The sequence below is a fragment of the Syngnathoides biaculeatus genome, chromosome 3 (genome assembly GCF_019802595.1).
Source record: "Syngnathoides biaculeatus isolate LvHL_M chromosome 3, ASM1980259v1, whole genome shotgun sequence".
NCBI lineage: Eukaryota > Metazoa > Chordata > Actinopteri > Syngnathiformes > Syngnathidae > Syngnathoides > Syngnathoides biaculeatus.
This window is the reverse complement of record NC_084642.1, coordinates 275,779-299,804: the sequence shown is the minus strand read 5'-3', so window position 1 is coordinate 299,804 and position 24,026 is coordinate 275,779. Positions and strand designations below refer to the sequence as shown.

Sequence of the window (24,026 nt, the reverse complement as noted above, 5' to 3'; positions counted from 1 at the left end):
GGGATGAGTTTCACCTAGTTAGGAATCATTCCGTGTCTGCACAGTGGAAAAAAATTGAGCCTTTTTAGTACCATATTTATTGCCTTATTGATTCTTTTGAAGCCTAGACAGTCTTCATGTTTATGTAAATCATGAATGAAATGTAAAAAGTGTTTCCTATTTTTGGATGATTGTAATGTAATGTCTTGAGACAATAAAAGTGTACAAAAGAAAATCTGTTCTTATCTCAAACTCCTCCTTTGTAAACCTCGACTGGCTCACCCCATAGAGCACAAATTGCTCGTTTAGGACACCCCTTGCCGGTATGTCCGGGAATTGCAGGTTGCCGGCTGTCGCCCACAGGTCTACGGCAGAACTGCACTCCCAGAAGAGATGGCTCACCGACTCAGGGGCGTCACAACCTGATCGGGCGCATGTTGAGTGCGCTGACATACCCCAGGAGTGCATCACGGTCCTGACTGATATCATCTTATCACTTACTCTCTTAAAGCCTAGAAAGTTTTCATGTTTATGTAAATTCATCCATCCATTTTTTACGCTTATCCTCACAAGGGTCACGGGGAGTGCTGGAGCCTATCTCAGCTGTCAACGGGCAGGAGGGGGGGATGCACCCGGAATTGGTTGCCAGCCAATCGCAGAGCACATGGAGACAAACAGCCGCAGTCCCAATCACACATGGGGCAATTTAGAGTGTTCAATTAATGTAATGAAAATTTGTTCTTTCTTTTGCCACTTATCCTCACGAGGGTCGCAGGGAGTGCTAGAGCCGATCCCAGCTGTCGAGCAGCTGGGGAGGCAGTGACCAATTGCATGTTTTTGGGATGTGGGAGGAAACCAGATTTCCTGGAGGAAACCCACGCAGGCGCAGCGAGAACATGCCAACTCCACACAGGGGGTTTGGGATTGAACCCGGGACCTCAAAACTGTGAGCCCAACACTTTACCCGCTGATTCACCATGCTGCCCTGTTTATGTAATTTATGAATGAAATGTGAAGTGTTTTCTCTTTTTAAATGTTTGTAATGTAAAGTCTTGTTAAGACAATAAAAGTGTGCAAAACCAAAAAAATATGTTCATATCTTATCTGATATGTTCCTTATCTGGGAACCATGTGTTAAATTGATTTTTAGAACTAGGAGATGGATTTGGGGCTTGCTCCATCCACTCAAAGCATCAACCTGGTATTGCAGTATCTCCAGGAATGGTCCACTCTCACAATAGAGTTAAAAGCAACTTCAAAAACAATCTGTTATTGTAGATAAAGTTATTAAAGACAGTTGAATGGTGCTTGGAACAACAAACAGGTGTGTCATGTGACTGAAATAGAAAATTAAAAGAAATGTTAATTTCTTTTTCTCTTAACTCCACAAATCAATTTAGTGCTTAATTTCAACCTGGGTGACAGATGATATGGAAAGCTCCTCTTTCTGAAACTGATTTAAAACATATACCTAATACAGTCTGTATAAGTGTTCAGAGGCTGTTTTAATAATAATAAAAAAAAAAAAAACTGAATATATTTCTCAAGTTATATGAAAGTGGGTCAGTGGTAGGTGGTGACTTTACAACTTGCAGGTGATCAATTGAGAAGAAGTGGAGAATGCTTCATTGCCTTGGTCGCAAACAGCGGCAAGGTTGTCATGCACAATAGGCCTCATGAGGTTGGCAGTATTGTTTTAAGATGCGCATCCAACTGTTGAAACTCGAAGTCATGTCAGCTGCATTGGAAATAGTTCTAAATGATTTTTACATTTTTTGTCAAATCATTTTTCTCTCTTGGATAAAATGTTTCAATTTATTTACAGATATATATCCTTCCACCTTTGAAGGTTCTGCATGACCTCATACCTCCGTAAACTGAAACTGCTCGCACTTGACCAAAGAACTCCTGTCTCTTTTTATTTGGCACCACCGTATGCTTTGATTGATTTTTTTAAAGAGAGATTTGAACTGGAACATTTCAAGATGTTAAGTTTTAAAATATCACTGTGCTCTTATTTCTGCTGCGCAGGAACGGGATGCAATGTTAAACATCCTGCTGTCCCAGACAAACTTCGGGACCTGTCATGGATGGCTGCCCATGAAGTCCTCCTCATCAGGGCCGTGATGCACTCCCGAGGTATGTCAGTGCACTCAACATGCCCCCGACCAGGTTATGGTGCGCCTTAGTCGGTGAGTCTTCTCTTCTGGAAGTGCAATGCTGCCGTTGACCTGTGGGCGACATCCAGCCACTTGCAATTCCCAGACTTACCAGCAAGGGAGATACTAAACGAGCAATTCGTGCTCTACGGGGTGAGCCAGTCAAGGTATACAAAAAAGGAGTTCGAGAGGCTTTGGCTCACCGTTGCTGCCATCAAAGACGCCATCTGCAACTCCTGAAACTTGCTGGTATGGAGGCACAGACAGACCCCCATGGCCACCATCAAGGCTGCACGCGACAGGCCACGGACACAGCCACAAAGAAGAGATGTCTGTGCCCACCCTGACAGAATTCAGGTTACATTCCCATCCCGAGAGAAGGAAACCAGTAAAAAAACACAAATCCTGACTGCCAGACCATATGGGACACACATTGTTTTTTGCAATCATTGGTGTCACAGTGGTTATGCTCTCTGATAAATATGAAAAACAAAACTTGAAAGTCATTATAGGACACTACAGCATGTCCAAGAATTTCTCAAGCCCAAACAATCCCACCTCAGGGGAAATTAGAGTGTCCAATTATTGTTGCACGCTTTTGGGATGTGAGAGAAAACCAGAGTGCCTGGAGAAAAACCCACAGAGGAATGGGGAGAACATGCAATCTCCTCACAGGGAGGGACAGGATTGAACTCAGGTCCTCAGAACTTTTAGGCCAACACTTTCCAGCTGCTCAACCGTGCCGCCACTTTTAAGGTTTGCTTTTCATGTTTATCAAAGAGAGCATAACCATCCATCCATCGATTTTATGAGCCACTTATCACACATTATAATAAATATGGCTTACTGGCAGAATTTCGAGTCAGGATAAGGTCACTGGTTGATTTGGTATGCATGTTTTCATGTTGAGCACGTAAATGTCTCAGAATTTATGATGTGATATTGCTGTCAGACAATTTTTGTGTGCAGAGCAAACATTGCATATCCAAGCAATTGTTATTCTTCAACTAATGTAAATATTAAACATATCCAATTTACTGCGTTAAACTTTATTTGGTTGTTTAAATCAAAATGATCCCACACTTTCGAACAGGCTGAGATAGCAAAAAATGGCAAATTGTAGCGCCGGAGAAAAGGAGTCGGAGGCGGAGTGTCGGACACAGAAACAGAACTTGCTTTATTGTTCGACATCACCAAACTACTCGCATAACGGCGGGAACTGTTAACCTTTCCTCCGGAAGCGCAACAACAAAAACAGTCCGTGCGGAACCCCGCACCCCAACTCGAGGTCCCGCGGGTGAATTATGTAAACACCACACAAGCCCCCCCAGAATTCACCCATAGTCAAAATCCTTGTGCCGTGGAGGGATGATGACCCGACCCCGGCGAGTGTGCACTGTAGGGGCCGATGGGGGCGGGGCCGCACTGTCCATTGAGTCACGGGACAAGGGCTCAGGCGGGGTCAAGGGTACCCCGGCGGGCGCAGGGGCACAGGGCAAAGGGGGACGATCCCGACGCGGGGGGAGGGCCAACCCCAAAGGCTGGGCAATGTCCAGGTGCGCGGGTTTGACCCTGTCCACGGAAACAGTCTCGGGTCTGCCGCCAATGTCCACGAGCAGGCTCTTATCCCCGTGCTCCAGGACCCTGAACGGCCCGTCGTATGGGGGGCGGAGAGGTCCACGGTGGGCGTCATGACAAACAAACACAAAATCCGCAGAGCGCAGGTGACGGGGCAGCCGGGCAGCTGGGGTGCCATGTTGCGACGTGGGAACCGGCGCAAACCCTTTTGCGGCCTCCAGCAGGGAGGACCGTTGCCTGGCTGCGGACCAGGGCGCTGTGGCGTCCGGGATGAATTCGCCGGGGACCCGCAGTGGCTGGCCGTAGACGAGTTCGGCGGATGAGGACAACAGGTCCTCCTTGGGGGCGCACCTGAGGCCGAACATGACCCACGGGAGCTTATCCAACCAGTTGCCGTCCGTCAAGCCGGCACGCAGGGCTGCTTTCATGGAGCGGTGGAACCGCTCGCAAAGACCGTTCGCCTGGGGGTGATAGGCGGTAGTGCGGTGCAGCTTGACCCCCAAACTCTCAGCGACTGCGTTCCAGAGTTCAGAGGTAAACTGAGGGCCACGATCTGAAGAAAGGTCGCACGGTGTCCCCAAGCGTGCAACCCACGTGCCGATGAACGCCCGGGCCACGTCTGACGACGTTGTCGAGGAGAGGGGAACGGCTTCGGGCCAGCGGGTCGTCCTGTCCACCATGGTGAGCAAGTAGGTGAATCCGTGCGAGGGAGGAAGTGGACCTACCAAGTCAACGTTGACGTGGTCAAACCTCCTCTCGGGGACAGCAAAGGGCTCCAAGGGGGCTTTTGTGTGGCGATGCACCTTAGCCCGCTGACAGGCCACGCACGAGTCGACCCAGGCCTGCACATCTTTCTTGAGACCGCGCCACACGAACTTCTGGGCCACCAGCCTCACGGACGGTTTCCTTCCGGGGTGGGAGAGGTTGTGGACCGCCTCGAAAACAGCTCTTCTCCAGTTTGCAGGGACCAGCGGCCGAGGCTGGTCAGCCGAGAGGTCGCACAGCAACCTGACGCCCGAGTCACCAACCGCGACTTCCTCCAGGCGCAAACCCGTGTCAGAAGTCTTGAGGGCCTGCACCCCGTGGTCCGAGGCCTGGTCTGCGCTCATGCGGGAGTAGTCGAGACCCAGATGCACAGTGCCGACGATCGCCCTGGAGAGGCAGTCCGCGACCACATTGGATTTGCCGGCGATGTGTTGGATGTCCGTAGTGTACTCAGAGATGAACGACAGTTGGCGTTGCTGGCGGGCGGACCACGGCTCGGCCACCTTGGACATGGCGAAAGTGAGGGGTTTATGGTCCACATATGCCGTGAACTCACGGCCTTCCAATAGGGAGCGGAAGTGGCGGATCGCCAGCCAGAGGCCAAGGAGCTCTCTATCGAACGTGCTGTATTTGCGCTCCCTGGGGACCAGCTGACGGCTGAAAAAGGCAAGCGGTTGCCAGGCGCCGCCGACCCACTGTTCGAATACGGCTCCAACAGCGTAGTCCGATGCATCGGTAGTGAGAGTGACAGGGGCCCCGTGGGTCGGGTGAGCCAGCATAGCGGCACGACTCAGTGCGGCCTTCGTAGCCTCGAAGGCTTCCATCCTCTCGGCCGTCCATTCAACGTCCCGGTTGGGGGCCTTGTCTTTAAGAGCCTCATAGAGCGGGCGCATGATGTGGGCCGCCCGGCGGATGAACCGGTGGTAGAAAGTCACCATCCCCAGGAACTCCCGGAGGCCCCGAGCCGAGCGAGGTCGGGGAAAAGCGGAGACGGCCTCCACCTTTGCCGGAAGGGGGGCGGCGCCGTTCTTGTCTATGAGGTGCCCGAGGAACTGGATAGAGGGCACCCCGAAAACACACTTTGCCGGGTTGATGATCAGGCCATGCTGCTCAAGTCTTGCGAAGAGGTCGCGGAGGTGCATCAGATGTTCATCCTCCGAGGAGCTGGCGACGAGGATGTCATCCAAATAGACGAACACAAATGGCAAGTCCCTGAGCACAGAATCCATTAAACGCTGGAAAGATTGTGCCGCGTTTTTAAGACCAAACGGCATCCTCAGAAACTCGAACAGTCCAAACGGAGTGATTACAGCTGTCTTGGGAACGTCTGAGGGGTGCACGGGAACCTGGTGATACCCGCGCACCAGGTCGACCTTGGAGAACAAGATTTTGCCTGCCAGGTGGGCTGAGAAGTCCTGAATGTGTGGAACAGGGTAGCGGTCGGGCGTAGTGGCGTCGTTAAGGCGGCGGTAGTCACCACAAGGTCGCCACCCACCACTCGGTTTAGGGACGATGTGTAGTGGCGAGGCCCACGGGCTATCCGAGCGGCGGACGATGCCCAGACGCTCCATGTTGGCAAACTCGGACTTAGCGACTGCTAGCTTCTCGGGATCAAGCCGTCGGGCCCTCGCGTGGATCGGGGGGCCCTTGGTCTCAATGTGGTGCTCGACCCCATGTTTAGTCGTGGTAGAGGAGAAAGTGGGCTGTGTCAAGGCAGGGAACTCACCAAGGAGGAGTTGGTACTTGGTGCCGTCCGATAGCGAACTGGAGAGACCACCATAAGTCGCCTCATTGCGGACGCAGGCGACCGTGGAAAAAGTCAGTGCATCCACCAGACGGCCCCTCTTAACATCCACCACCAGCCCGTGGGCACAAAAAAAATCAGCGCCGAGGAGAGGGAATGAGACATCCGCAGTGACAAAGTCCCATGTGAAGCGCTGACTCCCGAAACACAAGTCCACAGTCCTCATGCCATAAGAGCGGATAGGTGAGCCATTAGCGGAAAGTAGGGGTGGCCCATGAGTCCCGCCAGCGGCGTCCTCCGCAGTGGCCGTCAGGACGCTCCTCTGGGCGCCGGTGTCACAAAGGAATTTGCGCCCGGAAAGGTTGTCCTTGACGAACAGCAGCCGGCTCTTCGCGCCCACGCTCACGGCCGCTGCGTAGCGTGGGCTTTGGCGTTTCCCGACGCGTCGTAGTTGCAAGGGGCGCGGCACCTCTTCGCTTTCGCACCGAAACGGGCATGGAAGTAGCACAAGCCTGTGCCAGCACGGCCGTCGGTGCCGAAGGGGCCCCTGCTGGATGCCACCCCCGCGCCCGAAGGTGAGTAACTGCGCGTCGCGGCCAGCGTCTCAGGGGAGAAGCGCTGGGTTGCCAGGAAGAAACGGTCGGCCTCCTCGGCCAGGGCCCGGGGCTCAGTGATAGTACTGTTCGCGAGCGCCGTCTGAACATGCGGTGGCATTTGCCTGAGAAACAGTTCCATGAAAATGAAATTGGGCTCTTCCGTGCCCAGCAGGTTTAGCATCATTTCCATGAGTTCGGAAGGTTTGCTGTCCCCCAGTCCATTAATAGCCAACAGACGTCGGGCACGTTCCGGCCGTGAAAGTTCAAAAACCTTGAGAAGGTGAGCCTTGATCCCAGCATACTTATCTCGGGCCGGGGGAGAGGTGATGTCACTGCTCTGGCCGCCGTTGAGCTCCCGAGTGCTGAGACAACGTGGTAGTAACGCGTGGAATCATCTGAGATCCCGCGGAGGGCGAACTGAGCCTCAGTCTGTGCGAACCACGCTGCCGCGGACGTCTCCCAAAACGCCGGCAATTTGAGGATGGCGGTTGCCATGTTCGTTTCAGTCTCGAAAACGCCGGGACTGACGTCGGGGTCACCAGTGTAGCGCCGGAGAAAAGGAGTCGGAGGCGGAGTGTCGGACACAGAAACAGAACTTGCTTTATTGTTCGACATCACCAAACTACTCGCATAACGGCGGGAACTGTTAACCTTTCCTCCGGAAGCGCAACAACAAAAAACAGTCCGTGCGGAACCCCGCACCCAACTCGAGGTCCCGCGGGTGAATTATGTAAACACCACAAAATATTATATACAGAAATATATAAAGACAGTGTGGGATCGATACCCGCTCAGTGATGGTGTCAATATCTACCCTGCAACTGACTGGCGATCAGTTCAGGGTGTTGTTCGTCTTTTGCCCGAAGCTTGCCCCAGACAACTTAGCTCCTAGGATCACACCTCATGATAGGGTGACGGCTCGTGGAGGAGGTCCCACAAACATGCAACATTAATTGGATAATTTAAATTGTCCTGATGTGTGTGACTGTTGTCTGTCTCCATGTGCCCTGCGATTGGCTGGCAAGCAGTTCAGGGTTTGCCCTGCCTCGTGCCCGTTGACAGCTCGGATAAGCTCCAGCATGCCCGTGACCCTTTTGAGGATAAGTGCCAAAGAAATTGGATGGATTGATCATTTAAAGGTCAGGCAACAATGTTACTTTACCAAAACTCGAGACGACATGAAGACAAAATGCAAGTCAAGTCTTTTTGCGGTGCGAGGACTTTCTAAAGATGCGGTATTATGCCATTCATGTTTCATGAGTCTCATCGGATTTCTGCCAGCAATGGCTAACAGGCTCATTGAACATCCACCCATCCATCCATTTTCTGAGCCGGTTATCCTCAAAAGGGTCGCAAGAGTGCTGGAGGCCTTGCCTGCTGTCAGCGGGCAGGGGGCGGGGTTACATCCTGAAATGGTTGCCAGTCTTTCACGACGGTGAGTAATGTTTCTCAAAATATTCAAAATTATAGTTGTTCCACAATGGCACATCTAATTCTATTCTATATTTAAATGTTTTAACCAATTACAAAGGTTGTATAATTTGTAACGTATGAAATTCAAGGGACTGGGAGCTGATTGTTGAGTCTACAATGCAAAATGATGACACAATATCCTAAAACTGCAAAGAAATGCACAGTTTCCTTTGTAAAAAATGTATTTGGTTGTTACTTTTACTTACACATGTAGTTCCACTTGTGTGTTAAGTGCACAATGCATTCTATTGCATACATTACATGCATTATATATCATGCATATTCATTAATTTGTCATGGAGGTTAAGGAGTGTCTCACTGAAGGACTTACAATAGAGCTTAAGTCATATTTACAATGAACACTAAGAACCTTCAACTCCATTGTCATCTGGACTGTGAGGTGGTTTAATGTGCTGCCCAGCTGACGTCACGTAAGTAACTAAAAGGGGTACCAGAAAGCTTTAGTTTTGGAAATATTCATGTTTTTAACTTTTTTACAGCCAAAAACAGCATTTCAGAGCATGATGGCACATTTTCCTCAACTTGGCTATAAAATCAAATAGGATGCTTTTCTTGCCAATTTTATGCATGTTTTCTATAGAACTCTGCACCACACAACATTACAGGCCTTTGGAACCAACAGAAAAGCTTTAGTTTCGGATAAATTCATGTTTGTAACTTTTTTACAGCCAAAAACAGCGTTTCAGAGCATGACGGTACATTTTCCTCAACTTGGCTATAAAATCAAATAGGATGCTTTTCATGCCAATTTTATGCACGTTTTCTATTGAACTCTCCACCACACAACATTATAGGCCTTTGGAACCAACCGGAAAGCTTTAGTTTCTGAAATATTCATGTTTGTAACTTTTTTACAGCCAAAAACAGCCTTTCAGAGCAAGATGCGCACATTTTGCTCAACTTGGCTATAAAATCAAATAGGATTCTTTTCGATCTAATTTTATGCATGTTTTCTATAGAACTCTCCACCACACATTATAAGCCTTTGGAACCAATCGGAAAGCTGTAGTTTTGGAAATATTCTTTTCTGTAACTTTTTTGCTGCTCTATCAGGCTACCTTACTTTACTTCAGCACCTGAAAATCAGAAACGAATTATGTATCACAGCTGCAAATTACCATGTGACCTATAGAGGTGTAAGGTAATGTCCGTGTACAATTTCCACTTCCTACCTTAACCGAAAGTAGGTCAGGGGAAATCTTTTATGAACACCCCTTGTAGCATTGTTGCAAGTTAATTCCGTTGAGAGACAACACCCAGAGTTTTGATTCCGTTAAACATTTAGAAGGTGATAATAAATGAAGGTACATGGAAAAATTAGAGCCACTTGGCATAGAGGATTCATATTTAATGTTGAAGTTGATGTTTTTGTCGAAAAGAAATTTGACTATTATCTGCTTCCGCTTGGCTTGGACAATTGGATAAACACATGTTATCTGGTAAATAAGTGATTGAGATTTACACAGAAGTGTTTGAAAGTGTATCAAAGTCAATTTGGGGTTAAAAATACTTCTTGATAATTTGAGATTGAGAAGATTAATTCCAACCTGAAATCATTGCTACACTTCTTCTTCTTTTCCTTTCGGCTTGTCCCGTTAGGGGTCGCCATAGCGTGTCATCTTTTTCCATCTAAACCCATATCGTTCATCTTCTTTCACACCCACTGTCCTCATGTCCTCCCTCACAACATCCATCAACCTTTTTCTTTGGTCTCCCTCTCGCTCTTTCGCATGGCAGCTCCATCCTCAGCACCCTTCTACCAATATACTCACTCTTTCGTCTCTGAACATGTCCAAACCATCGAAGTCTGCTAGCTCTAACCTTTTCTCCAAAACATCCAACTTTGGCTGGCCCTCTCGTGAGTTATTTTCTCATCCTATCCAACCTGTTCACTCCAAGGGGCATGGAAGAAGTGGTGGGTAAGTACGGCATTCAGCAAAGGAATTTTGAGGGTCAGATTGTGGTGGACTTCGCAAAAAGGATGGAATTGATAGTGGTGAACACTTTTTTCCAGAAGAAACAGGAACAAGACTTACAAAAGTGGAGGTAGATGCACGCAGGTGGATTATATTTTCTGCAGACGATGTAATCTGACGTTAGTGATTGTAAGGTAGTGGTGGGGGAGAGTATAGCTCAACAACATAGGATGGTGGTGTGTAGGATGACTCTTGTAGTGGGTAGGAAGATTAAGAAGACAAAGGTAGAGCAGAGAATCAGGTGGTGGAAATCTTTTTATAGCCTGACAGTTTTTCGCAAAAGAAGTGATGTAAATATTTTCCCAAACTTCATCAGTGCATAAGCAAAAAAACACATTTTCTGTGAATTTTTTGATGAATTATACAGTGCAGAACTCTGCAAATTGAATTAGATTTTCAAATGGGAGGAACCAAGTTTAAATTTTCTGTCTGAAATGGGACGTTGCAGAGACAACAAATGAACAATGCGTTTCGGATGTATTTTCCACCAATCCGTTTGAGGGAACCCGCTTGGCCATCTACCCGGGACCTCCGCGTGGCGGCCAGAGGAGACGCCCCGGCAGGGCGCTCCCCGGTGCCTGCCGCTGCGCGGCAACTAAGACATCGTCCTCCCACTCCTCGGCGGCAACGGCAAAACCGGCAGACCCGCAGCTGGTGGCGAAGCTTCCAGCCCAGAGGGAGGAGGAGCCGCCAAATCGCGATGCATTCCAGCCCGCGGTCGCTCCCCGTTCCTGCTTCGTCGCCGACCGGAGGTGGCGACGGTGACGCTGACGCTGCCTTCTCACCTTCCTGTCCAGGAGGTGGCGACGGTTCCACAGCCGCCTCACGTTCCCACCCAGGAGGAGGTGGAGTTGGTAATGCTGCCTGCGCCTTCTCACGTTCCTGTCTAGGAGGTGGCGACAGTTCCCCAGCTGCCTCACGTTGCTGTCCAGGAGGTGGCGATGAAGATGGTGTCGCCGCCTTCTCACGTTGCTGTCCAGGAGGTGGCAATGGCGATGGTGTCGACGCCTTCTCACGTTGCTCTCCAGGAGGTGGCGATGGTGTCGCCGCCTTCTCACGTTGCTGTCCAGGAGGAGCTGGGGAGTTCTGTGGAGCCACCCTGGAGCTGGAGAGACTTCGGGATGGCTGTGATGGTGGCGGTCATGGCTCTGGTCCTGCTCTCCATCATCCTCTTCGCTCCTGAGGGCGCCAAGCCGCTTCAGGACCTGGCCTCGTTGGTGACCAATCCACGGCTGCCTCCTGACCAAGCCTCGGTGGCGACCAGTCCCTGGTCATCGAGGAACCACGGCGTGGGAGGTTCTCGTCCAGAGCAGTTGCCTGCCTCAGCCTGGTTCCTGGTTCGTCGTTTGGTTCCTCACAGAGGTCGTCCACCCGAATCGCTCCGTGAGGACCCTGGTGCTTGGCGTCCGGGTCGTCCTCCTGACCTGTCCACCCGGATGCCTTGCGTTTGGTGGCCTGGATGGCCACCAGACTGGGGTTCGGGGGTGTATATATATATATATATATATATATAATATATATATATATATATATATATTTTTTTTTTTTTTAAAAACACATTAGGCTATAGTTCACTGCGCTGGATCTGTTTTCCTCTAAGCTGAGAGTGTGCGACAAGTGCGCAAATGCACAGTTGTGCATCTTAGTGGTGCCACTGGTGGCAGCCTCATGGTTTGGGCCTGCTTTTCTTCAGCAGGGACAGGGAAGATGGTTAAAATTGATGGGAAGATGAATGGAGCTAAATACAGGACTATTCTGGAAGAAAACCTGTTGGAGTCTACAAAAGACCTGAGACTGGGACAGAGATTTATCTTCCAACAGAACAATAATCACAAACAAAGCTAAATCTACACAAATAAACAAATCCAGGTGTTAAAATGGACAAGTCAAAGTCCAGGGCTGAATCCAATCGAGAATTTGTGGGCAGAGCTGAAGACTGCTGTTCACAAACGCTCTCCATCCAACCTCACTGATCTCGAGCTGTTTTGCAAGGAAGAATAGGCAAGAATTTCAGTCTCTTGATGTGCAAAAGTGACATACACCAAGTGACTTGCAGCTGTAATTGCAGTAAAAGGTGGCGCTACAAAGTATTTCTGCAAGGGGGCCTGAATAATATTGTATGGCACACTTTGAGTTTTTTTTCTTCAAAAAGTTTAAAATATCCAATACATTTCATTCCACTTCACGATTGTGTCCCACTTATTGTTGATTCATGACAAAAGATGTAATTTTATATCTTCCTGTTTAGAGCCGGCAGCACTGTGGTTCAGCTGGTAAAGCATTGCCCTCACAGTTCTGAGGACGCGGGTTCGAACCCGGCCCCGCCTGTGTGGAGTTTGCATGTTCTCCCCGTACCTGCGTGGATTTTCTCTGGGCACTCCGGTTTCCTCCCACATCCCAAAAACATGCAACATTAATTGGACACTCTAAATTGCCCCGTGGTGTGATTCTGAGTGTGGCTGTTTGTTTCTATGTGCCCTGCGATTGGCTGGCAACCAGTTCAGGGTGTACCCAGTCTTCTGCCCATTGACAGCTGGGATAGGCTCCAGTGCTCCCCATGACCCTTGTGAGGATAAGTGGCTAAAAATCATATGTATATATATATATATATATATATATATATATATAATGTTCATAAGTTGTTGTTACTTTATTATTTTCTTATTCACTGGAAAAAAATATTTACGCAGATTGTTGTCAGTTGTGTGTAATCAGTTCCAATGCTAAGAAGAAAAAAGTTAAAACAGGAACCATATGTTGATTTTAATTTTTGTTTAAGTGGTAGATATTTCTTTCTTGGCTGGGAGATGTGGCGTTATGGGTTAGATTGCTCCTACGTTACCCGGCACGCTCAGTCGCCGGATGGGGGAGACGCAGAAGGAACCCGAGAGCGGTTTGTTTGTTCATGTTCAAGAACGTGCAAGTAAAGATTGAATACCTTTGAAATACGCCTCATCTATTTGTTATGAAATATATCAAGACAACACAAAAATTGAATCTTTCAATTATTTTACATGTTGAAAATTATTAGATGTATAATAAACATCAAGTTAACACATTTTTAAAGTGTGTATATATTTTTGGGGGGACAGCCTGTATTTATATATATATATGTATATATATTCTTTCAATGTTATATTGACAAAAACTGATGATTTGTCAGTTAAAAAACGTGTCACAGTTTGCGGTCAAATAAAAACTGGTGACAGAGCCGGTCAGGTGGACAGTCACATGGTTTGGTCAGCTGATGTTAAGGCTAATGCTATACCTTAGCAAGTAGTCGGTTGGTTCTAACAGTCAATATGCCTTTTTCTGAGCTTTATTTTAACGTCGATAACGGCTACCTCGAGGGCCTGGTCAGGGGATTTAAAGCTGGAATACTCTCTCAAGCTGATTATTTAAACCTTGTCCAATGTGAGACCCTCGAAGGTGAGTTTAATATGATCGCTAGCAGTGCAAGGTTACTCCCGTCATGCTAGTTCATGCACAAATTGGCCGGTTAAACATAATAAAATTATTCAAGCTTGCGCATTTTCCCCGCCTGTAATTTATTTTCACACTAGCAAGGTGTTAACTCTAACACGCAATACTCGTTTGGTATTTATCATCAGTCAAATGGGAACTTCAATGTAACTCCCAACGTTCTGTCCTCAATAGTTGATAAAAGCTGAAAATACTATTATATGTTAAAATAAGGGTATAGCCACATAATTAAATTATTTTGTCTAAGTGGGTTATGAGGGCGGCGCAGCTGTAAAGCGTTGGCCTTACAGTTCTGAGGGTTCAATCCCGGCCTCGCCTGAGTGGAGTTTCCATGTTCTCCCTGTGCCTGGGAGGGTTTTCTGTCGGCACTCCGGTTTCCTCCCACATCCCAAAAACATGCAACATTAATTGGACACACTAAATTACTCTTTGATGTGATTGTGAGTGCGACTGTTGTCTGTCTCCATGTGCCCTTCGATTGGCTGGCAACCAGTTCAGGGTGTACACCGCCTCCTGCCCGATGGCAGCTGGTATAGGCACCAGCACTCCCGCAACCCTTGTGAGGATAAGTGGCGAAGAAGATTGATGGAAATATACCAAAGGAAACAGACACATCTGATGAAAGCAGAAATCCTTATCCCTTTTGTTGGTCAAGAGAAAAAAAAACAATATTTTAAGTTGCTCCAAATAGTTTGCAATATTTGAAATTTTAAGGTCTCTGCTTGACATTTCACAACTTAAAGGGAAATTCCGATGGTTTGGATCCACAATGTATCCAATAGGTCATGTAATATGTATTATATCTTGACATGATAATCATGTAATGTTAATCATCTCTCATTTAATGGTGTTTTGAGAAGATTTTTATTGGTGATTACGAATTTTCACGGGTGCTGCCATTGTGGCGAGTCAAATGACCTATGTGTGCAGATGTAACGTACGGGGTGCCGCCTCAAAGGCTTAATTATATGGGACACCATTATGCCCATCACTGATTTCTCAGATTTATCCGCATCTCATGAAGAAATAGCATTATCGGTTGATTGGGAAGACGGAGGAATACTTCCATAAATATTTGAACCTGTGGCTGTAAATAATGTTGAACATTCGGATGGTTCTTCATGCGGAATGACGCGGAGTGTGACGAGCAAGCTCTGCTGCCGGGAGCGAGCTCACGGCTCCGCCGCATGGCGGAGTCTGACGACCGAGCTCCGCCGGACGGAGGGTCATGTGACTCGCCAGAATGGCAGCGCCCCTGAAAATTCGTAATCGATAAAAAATCTTTTCAAAACACCATTAAATGGGAGACGATTAACATTACCTTGTCAAGATACAGTTCATATTACAGTCACTCAAATTAGAAAAAATGTACAGGTGTGGTCAGTCATGCCCGCAAATATAAAAATGTGGGTGTGATTAGGGATTTAAAATAGAAGACCTTAAAATAACTTACTGAGTTGTTATACCAGAGTATGTAGTTGTTACCTAAAACCACAATAATCATTTGACATTCAATTTCAAGTATTCATATAATCAAATCAATTCATTTCATGATGTATTAGAATCTAGCGTAATTTATGGCAGTGTCTATTGTCAGTCCATTGATGAAAACTAGCAGTAGATGATCTGTAGCTTCCTAAAGCATTTTAGCAAAGCAAAGCAAATTTATGTGTATAGCGCATTTCATACACAAGGTAACTCCATGTGCTTTACATGATTAAAGGCATTTGAAAACAAAGAGACATTTAATACATTTAAAACATGATAAAAACAATAAAAATGACAGAAAATATATATTAAAAAAATTTAAACCGCAAGAGTGCATGTAATATGATCAGACCATTAAAGTAATCAAGTCTACTTGAGATAAAAGCATGGATGAGCTTTTCCTGGTCTGCTTGACACATGCATGACTTGACTCTAGATATGTTCTTCAGATTGTAAAAGACAGTTTTTGTGATTAATTTCATGATTGTTGAAAGTCAGGTCGGAATCAATCAGAACACCTAGGTTTTGGACTTGGTCTTTGAAAGATAGTGTAGGTGTTTACTAACACCAAATCTCTTTATTGCCAAAAACAATTCTCAATTTTGTTGTGATTTAGTTGAAGAAAATTTTGGCTCATCCACTTATCTGATTTAGACAGTGGCACAATACCTCAATTTAACTGTATTCATCTGGAGACACTGATAAATATAACTATGTGTCATCTGCATAGCTATGGTAGTCAAAATCAAAGTGTTGAAGAATTTGACTCAAGGGTAGCATATACAGGCTGAACAGGAGAGGTCCAAGAACTGGCACTTGAGGGACCCCATTGGTCATTGCCGTTTACTAAGACCCAGTATTTTCAATGGTCACAAAGTAGCTCCTTTCCTCCAAGTAGGACCTAAACCATTTAAGGACTGTTCCATTTATTCCTACCCACATTTCCAACCTGTTTAGCAGTATATTGCGATCTACCGTATCAAAAGCCGCGCTGAGATCGAACAAGACCAAAATTGACACCTTTCCTGAGTCGGTATTTAACCTTATATCATTTAGCACTTTGATAAGAGCAGATTCTGTACTCTGATGAGTTTGGAAACCTGATTGAAATTTTTCAAAAAGTTCATTTAAATTCAAGAAATTGCAGAGTTGATTAAAAATAACTTTTTCAAGAATCTTGGCTATGAACGGGAGATTTGAAATGGGTCTATAGCTTGCTAACATGGAGTCGTCCAGTGCTCTGTTTTTTAGAAGAGGCTTAATAGCAGCTACTTTGAAAGCTTTGGGAAACTCACCAGACTGAAGTGAGCAATTGATTATTTGCTGCAAATCAGGTAGCAATGATTTCACAATAGTTTTGAAAAAGTCAGATGTTATTGAGTTGAGACAGGTTGTTGATGGTTTCAACTGCTGTACAGTTTTCTCTACAATTTTCTCAACTGTATCAAACTCTGACAAGAGTTTTTTCTGGGTGGCTTCAAATGTGAGATCATTCTATCCTTTTGCTGACTTGTGCTGACATTTTACCGGATGGATTGTATTTTTCCACTAAAATAGGCAAACTCATTGCATTTGTCAGCTGTTAGGAGTTCTAGATCTATCTGTTTCGGGCCGGTTGGAAGCTTGTCAACCACAGAAAATAGAGCACGAGTATTGTTGAGGTTCTTACTGATGATTTCAGAAAAGTGTTGCTGTCGAGCTCTAACTCTTGGTGAAAATTACAAAGACACTGTCTATAGAGGTCATAGTCAATTTGGAGTTTAGTTTTTCTCCACTTGCGTCTGCTTTCCTCCATTCCGATTTAGAGCTCTTGACCATCATTGTGGTCCTCCGTGGTGTTCTAGGTTGCCTCAGGATGGTCTTAGTTTTAACAGGAGCAACAGCATTCATGGCATTTGATTTTCGAGGTGAAATTGTCCAAAAGTTCATCGACTGTCTCAGCATTCACAGTCTGTGGCACAGCCACAGTCTCCATAAACTGAGTGGCAGTACTATCATTTCTGTATCTTTTCCTAGTAGAGATAGAGGTTGTCTGAACTTTTGGAAGAATATGTCCTTAAAGGAAGACTTTGGTGAAACTAATAGGAATGGGAGCACACATTAAAAGTTTGTAGATGAAGGTTCAGTGTTTCTTTTAATGCCAGAGTTATCCACAGATTTCCCCAAGAAACCTCTCTAAATTGGAAAAGTATTACCAAAATTCCTCTCTCGCTCAGACATTCCAATGAGCCGGGCTGGAAAACTGACCGCCATTCAGCGTTTGGCACGCCTGCAGTGCTTCCTGTTCTGACCCCCCATTGCTCGTGGATACGTGTCACCGAACGGAGAACGTCCACTATCTAACATTTTGTGGACGATTTTTGTGAAAAAAATAATTATAAAAAAACAAAACAAAAGTAGCATGACATACAATGTTGAAGCCTGGCCACTTGAGCCAGAATACACACATCCAACACTTGACGTGTTATCGAGCGGGCGTGGCACTGACGACGAACAATAGCAGTCCCATGAAATGGGCTGTGGAGATTTGATGCTTTTCTGAGGAGTTGGTTTCAATGTAGAGAATATATAGCAGGTGGCCAGGCTTTTTTTGTTTTTAACACCATGTTGTACTTTTCAAGCAGCAAAGCTTCCCGTGATCCAGCTGAAGTTCATCCATTTTGTTGGCTCAGGAGCATATATTCGCAAGATACATCGACGGAAGTGCCAGTCCATGTCCTGTGTTCCGCAGTTGAACTCGTGTACCACCTCGTGAGCCTCTTCGATGTGACATTCCGTAGAGACCACCAATGAGTAACTCTGGAAAAAGATTCAGCGACTTGGTGAGATTTTTTTGAAAAAGAAGTTTGGAGAACACTCTAATGGTTAGCAAATGATTTTGTATGTACAGTGCCTTGTGAAAGTATTCGGCCCCCTTGAACCTTTCAACCTTTCACCACATTTCAGGCTTCAAACATAAAGACATAAAATTTCAATTTTTTTTTTTTTTGTCAAGAATCAACAAGTGGGACACAATTGTGAAGTGGAATGAAATTTATTGGATATTTTATACTTTTTTTAACAAATAAAAAAACTGAAAAGTGGGGTGTACAATATTATTCGGCCCATTTACTTTCAGTGCAGTAAATTCACTCCAGAAGTTCAGTGAGGATCTCTCAATTATCCAAAGTTGACTGATGATAATAAATAGAATCCACCTGTGTGTTATCAAGTCTCTGTATAAATGCACCTGCTCTGTGATAGGCTCAGGGCTCTGTTTAAAGTACAGAGCATCATGAAGACCAAGGAACACACCAGGCAGGTCCCAGATACTATTCTGGGGACGTTAAAAGCCGGATTTGGAGACAAAACGATTTCCCAAACTTTAAATATCTCAAGGAGCACTGTGCAAGCAATCATATTGAAATGGAAGGAGCGTCGGACCACTGCAAATCTACCAAGACACGGCCATCCCTCTAAACCTTCACCTCGAACAAGGAGAAGACTGATCGGAGATGCAGCCAAGAGGCCCATGATCACTGAATGAACTGCAGAGCTCTACAGCTGAGGTGGGAGAGTTTGTCCATAGGACAACAATCGGTCGAACACTGCACAAATCTGGCCTTTATCGAAGAGTGGCAAGATGAAAGCCATTACTCAAATGTCTCATTTAAAGTTTGCCACAAGCCACCTGGAAAACACACCAAACATGTGGAAGAAGGCGCTCTGGTCAGGTGAAACCAAAATCGAACTTTTTGGCCACAATGCAAAATCAAGACTGTGGGCAGAGCTGAAGACTCCTGTTCACAAACGTTCTCTCAAACTCGGAGCTCGAGCTGTTTTGCAAGAAAGAATGGGCAAGAATTTCAGTCTCTCGATGTGCAAAAGTGATAGAGACATACCCCAAGCGACTTGCAGCTGTAATTGCAGCAAAAGGTGATGCTATGAAGTATTAATGCAAGGGGGCCGATTAATATTGCACGCCCCACTTTTCAGTTTTTTATTTGTTCAAAAAAAGTATAAAATATCCAATAAATTTCATTCCCCTACACGATTGTGTCCCACTTTTTGATTCTTGACAAAGGACTATAATTTTATATCTTTATGTTTGAAGCCTGAAATGTGGCAAAATGTTCAAGGGGCCGAATACTTTCACAAGGCACTGTACTTGAAACCCGAGATGACCGACATACACAAACGTAAACAGTACCAGGCAGCATGTACTGGAGGTGGCCACATTGGTAGGCCCCATCTTGTATCCATTGCAGATGATGTGGTTCTGTTGGATTCATCAATCTGTGATCTCAAACTCTTGAGTGGAGCATTTCGCGGCCTGGCGTGAAGTGGTTGCTAAGACGAGATTGTTTATGAAAAACCAGCTAGCAGCCAAGATGATGATACGGATGCCATTAAATCGTATGTCAGTTTCTGTGAGGAGGTGTGTCTCCCAACAAAATCCTTTCACAAAAGCAGTCGTTTACTGCCAAAGTTCAGGAACTTCACCAGGCTAAAGAGGACCCATGTCATAGCAGGGATTGGTCTTTTTACAATCTCACAAGAAACAAGCTGACTAAGGTCATTAACAATGTAAACAAGAATTTTGCGGCAAAGCTGGAAAAAGTATTTAGTCCTGACAGCCCCAAATCAGTCTGGTATACATTAGGATCGCGAACCCAGGGTTCGAACGGGTCAGGGAATTTCTTGAATAATGTGGAAAGAAACGTTGCCTTTTCCAGGTCTTGGAAAGACCGGTAAATAAAAAATATTTGGGTTGGGTTAGGGAATCTCATGGGATTTTCACTTACTGTTGACTTGACAGGCGTGATCGCACTGACAAATATGCACAGTCGAGCACGAAAAATCAAGTGCATAAAATTTGTGACGAGTAGAAATACATAGACATTCTCAGTGCACACGAAAACTAATCCAGCAGTGAACCACAGCCTGACTCCACCCCCCACAAACATGGAAGCACACGGTCTCCTGATATTTTACCCGACTGCGCCCACCTTCGGCTCTTAAAGGGGTGGACTCATAGTTACAAACACCGTCCACCCACACAGTCTGGGCAGCGTTGAGCAAAGAGTAAGACATGCTGCTTGTGTTTACGCTCGATAGTAAAGGTAAAACTAAAAAAAAATGCTGTTGACTTAATGAAGATCGGGTTATGTGAATAATAGAAGAAAAAGTGATGCACCTGGATGAGATTTTCTCTCTTTTTTTGAGTAAAAGTGGTCTGGTCTAATGCCAAAGTAGAAAGTACAAGATGAGATGGTGTATAATGTTAAAATTCCAACTTGGCACAGCCTCATCGAGGATGAAAGCAAAGACAATACAGTGCATAAATAGCTAATACTGTATTTTAAATATAGGCAACATAACCTTAACCTTAAAACTGTTTGGAAGCATCATTCAGCTTTCATACATGCATTGCTAGATATTCTGCAAGCAATAATTCAGTTTTACACCTAGAAAAACAGACAGGAATATCATTGCGGGTTAAATAAAAATGAAACAAAGTTGCAAGCTGGCTTTCAAATTTATAGTTCATAGTTGGGTTGGTTTAATTAACAATGTATTTTTTTCGTTCGTTTGACATTTATATTGTAACATTGCAATTTTAAAGTCACACCCATAACTTTATCTGCGGGCAGACTGACCACACCCATAAATTTTTCAAAGGTGAGTGACTGGATTTTGTTATATTTCACAAACATAAACCACAATGTGTAATAGTTACCACTTTGGGACAGACTTTAATGTTAATCATTTTGAAAAGAAAATGCAGGCTTTTAAGTAGAACGAAATATTTTCATCCGATTTTCAGTCGAACTTTAAGCTGCATACCATCTCAACAGAAACCTCAGAACATGATTCTTCAAGTACTTAATTCCCAAATGGAAGGAAAGTTTTGGATATCTTGTGCCATTGATAAAATATTGACAATGAAAAATTTAACAGTTTTCAAATATTTCCACATTTTAAAAATTTTACATTATGTAATTTATTTCTGTATTTTATGTTTTTATTTTCCTCTAACAGATTTCAGATTCGAATTCCGCATAAAAACAACAGCAACAATGAAAATCCGATTAAATCAAAATCCTGCTCTCAAGCGTTATCTTGCTGCCATGAGCATGTTCACCCTCTAATCAATTCAGACTCGAACTTCACTATACTCTATAATTATTGGTGACGACTGCAGTGGCTTCTACACCATGTTGGTCTGTCTGGGTTGTAGGCAAGTTTGAAGCCCAAGGCTTGCTTGCATAAAGCTTTCGTAACTGAAGAGGACTCTTGCCTTACAACACGGCAGATAAGAAACCACTTACGAGCGTGCTTTACTGCTATGTTGTAATGATAGGATAAGCAAACTCAAAGGCAAATGGCTTTGTAAAAGCATGCCCATGTCCCTGGTGATTACACGCAAAGCCAATGAGTTTCTTATCAACAATCCTTTTAAACACTTGCATAATGTTGTAATGTTTATATTTTTAATAATCATAAATTTCAGTTATTTTGATGCACCTACTACATTGTTAAGCTTTGGCACTTAAGTGGCAACACACAATCATATAGCTGAAATATTGCTGTCTGCCACAACCAGTCAATCCAATATTAATCATGGAATTTTGTATTGACTAGTTGGAAAGTCATGGAAAATTCGTGGGATTTTGATTCTCTGAATTTGTACAAACCGTGCTAACCAATTACAAGTGACATTGCCCATGTGGAGAACAATAGTAGGCAACCTAACGATCTGAACATCTTTTACTTGAGATTCAAAATGGACACTTTGACACCCCACAACAACCATGCCGCATCACTGACCACTTCAAGACCTCTGACCTAACCATCCACAAACTGGACATGAGATGCACCTTCAAACAACAAAAGATAAACAAATTGGCGGGCCCAGACCTTGTGTGCCCATCCCGCTCAAAGTCTGTGGAGACCGACTTGCTCTATTCTTCACAGAGATCGTCAGCAGATCTCTGGAACTGTCTGAATTGCCATCCTGCTTCAAATGCTCTCCCCATCATTCCGGTCCCCAAGAAACCTGCAATGACTCCAGGCCTGTCACTTTGAGGTCTGTGGTCATGAAGTTCTTTGAACGCCTTGTGGTGGAGCACCTCAAGAAGTCACAGGTCCCTTGCTAGACCTACTGCAGCTTGAATACCGGGCAAACGCGTCTGGAGACAATACAGTGAACACGGGACTGCACTTCACTCTAGCAGTCACTGTAATTTCACAGGCGCGTATGCTACTCGGAAAACTGCACAGTCGAGCATGAAAATCACGTGCGTAAAGTTTGTTCCGAGTAGAAATACATAAATATTGAAAGATGTCGCTTATTTTGTGTAGTCTTGACATTAATTTGTTTATTTCATAAATGTTGGTAGCAAAACAAGCCTGATCCTAAACGATCAGTATTTTCCCGGAAACCCGAAATGCAACTTAACTGTACTGAGCATGTGTTAGGAATGGTAGTGTCCACCCCCTGCTCAATGGATTGTTCCAGTGGTGTATGCGGAAGCGCACCATTATGTGCAGCGCTGTGACTGAATACAAGGTCTACTGAGCATTCAAAGCTGTCTCGCGTCGTTATTGTTGACACACACAAACATAGTGTCTGAAGTGGCTACAACAAGAGACGATAACGTGGATTAGTACGCTGTTTCACCACACGATGCAAAAAAAAAAAGTAATGACCGAAGGAGCAGAAGGGATTAATAAGGGGCCAAACTAGCGACATTAACATGGCAGTGAACATTCCACCTCTGGAGGAGATGAAGATGGGTGGTGATTTGGCAAGTAAATGGGACAACTTAAGATCAGAATTCAAGACAAAGCAAAAGAGGTTCAGGTGGCGACTTTGCGAAGAGTGATTGGCAGTGAATGCCGTCACATATACAAACACAACCTGGGACTTTCTGCAGAACAAGGAAAGGACCTCAGAGTCATTCTGGACGCATTGGAGGAATATTTCAAGCCAGCCAGGAACGTCACATTTGAAAGGTATATGTTTGGTATTTGGAAGCAAGACGAAGGAGAGCCCATTGACTTTTTTGTGACAAAATTAAGGGAGAAGGCTGTTTCCTGTGAGCATGGACAACTCAGAGAGAATCTGATAAGAGACAGATTGGTGCTGGGTGTAAGCGATAAGAGTGGGTGCCGTCATATTGCTGAGAGAGAGAACGTTCTTACAATGGCTTCACTGTATTAAGGAACTACTACATACTCGGGTATCACAACTCAGTAAGTTATTTTAAGGTCTTGAGATTCCATCCCTAATCACATGTGTAACTTTATATCTGCGGGCATGACTGACCACACCCGTACATTTTTCAAATGTGAGTGCCCTAGAACACCTTGACAGCATGGGGACCAATTAGAGGATCTTTGTTCGTGGACTTTGACTCTGCTTTTAACACCATCATCCTGAATTCCTTTCCTCCAAGCTTCTCCAGGTCAGCGTCTTCCCTGTCATGTGTCAGTGGATTTACAGTTTCCTAACGGTCAAGATACAGAAGGTGAGTCTCGTGGACACGGTGCACATGCACCACCAGTACTGGGGACCCCAATGTTGTGTCCTGCCTCCACTGCTCTTCTTGCTCTACACAAACAACTGCCCTAAAACACCTTGACAGCATGGGGACCAATTAGAGGATCCTTGTTTGTGGACTTCAACTCTTCTTTTAACGCCATCATCCTGAATTCCTTTCCTCCAAGCTTCTCCAGGTCAACGTCTTCCCTGTCATGTGTCAGTGGATTTACAGTTTCC

The 24,026-nt window shown here is 45.2% G+C and overlaps 1 protein-coding gene and 1 pseudogene across 2 annotated transcripts in view; both read left to right on the top strand.

The window, feature by feature from the left end:
• Positions 1-1,000: 1,000 nt before the first annotated feature.
• On the top strand, positions 1,001-1,214 carry LOC133498688 (U2 spliceosomal RNA; annotated as a pseudogene).
• Positions 1,215-13,505: 12,291 nt separating this feature from the next.
• The window catches only part of LOC133497509 (V-type proton ATPase subunit d 1), an 84,004-nt gene continuing 73,483 nt past the window's right edge, over positions 13,506-24,026 (top strand). For both annotated transcript variants that reach the window (XM_061813406.1, XM_061813405.1), the window contains exon 1: positions 13,506-13,720. In XM_061813406.1, coding sequence (XP_061669390.1) covers positions 13,594-13,720 — 127 coding nt within the window. In that variant the 5' untranslated portion in view covers positions 13,506-13,593. The remainder of the gene's footprint in view (positions 13,721-24,026) is intronic.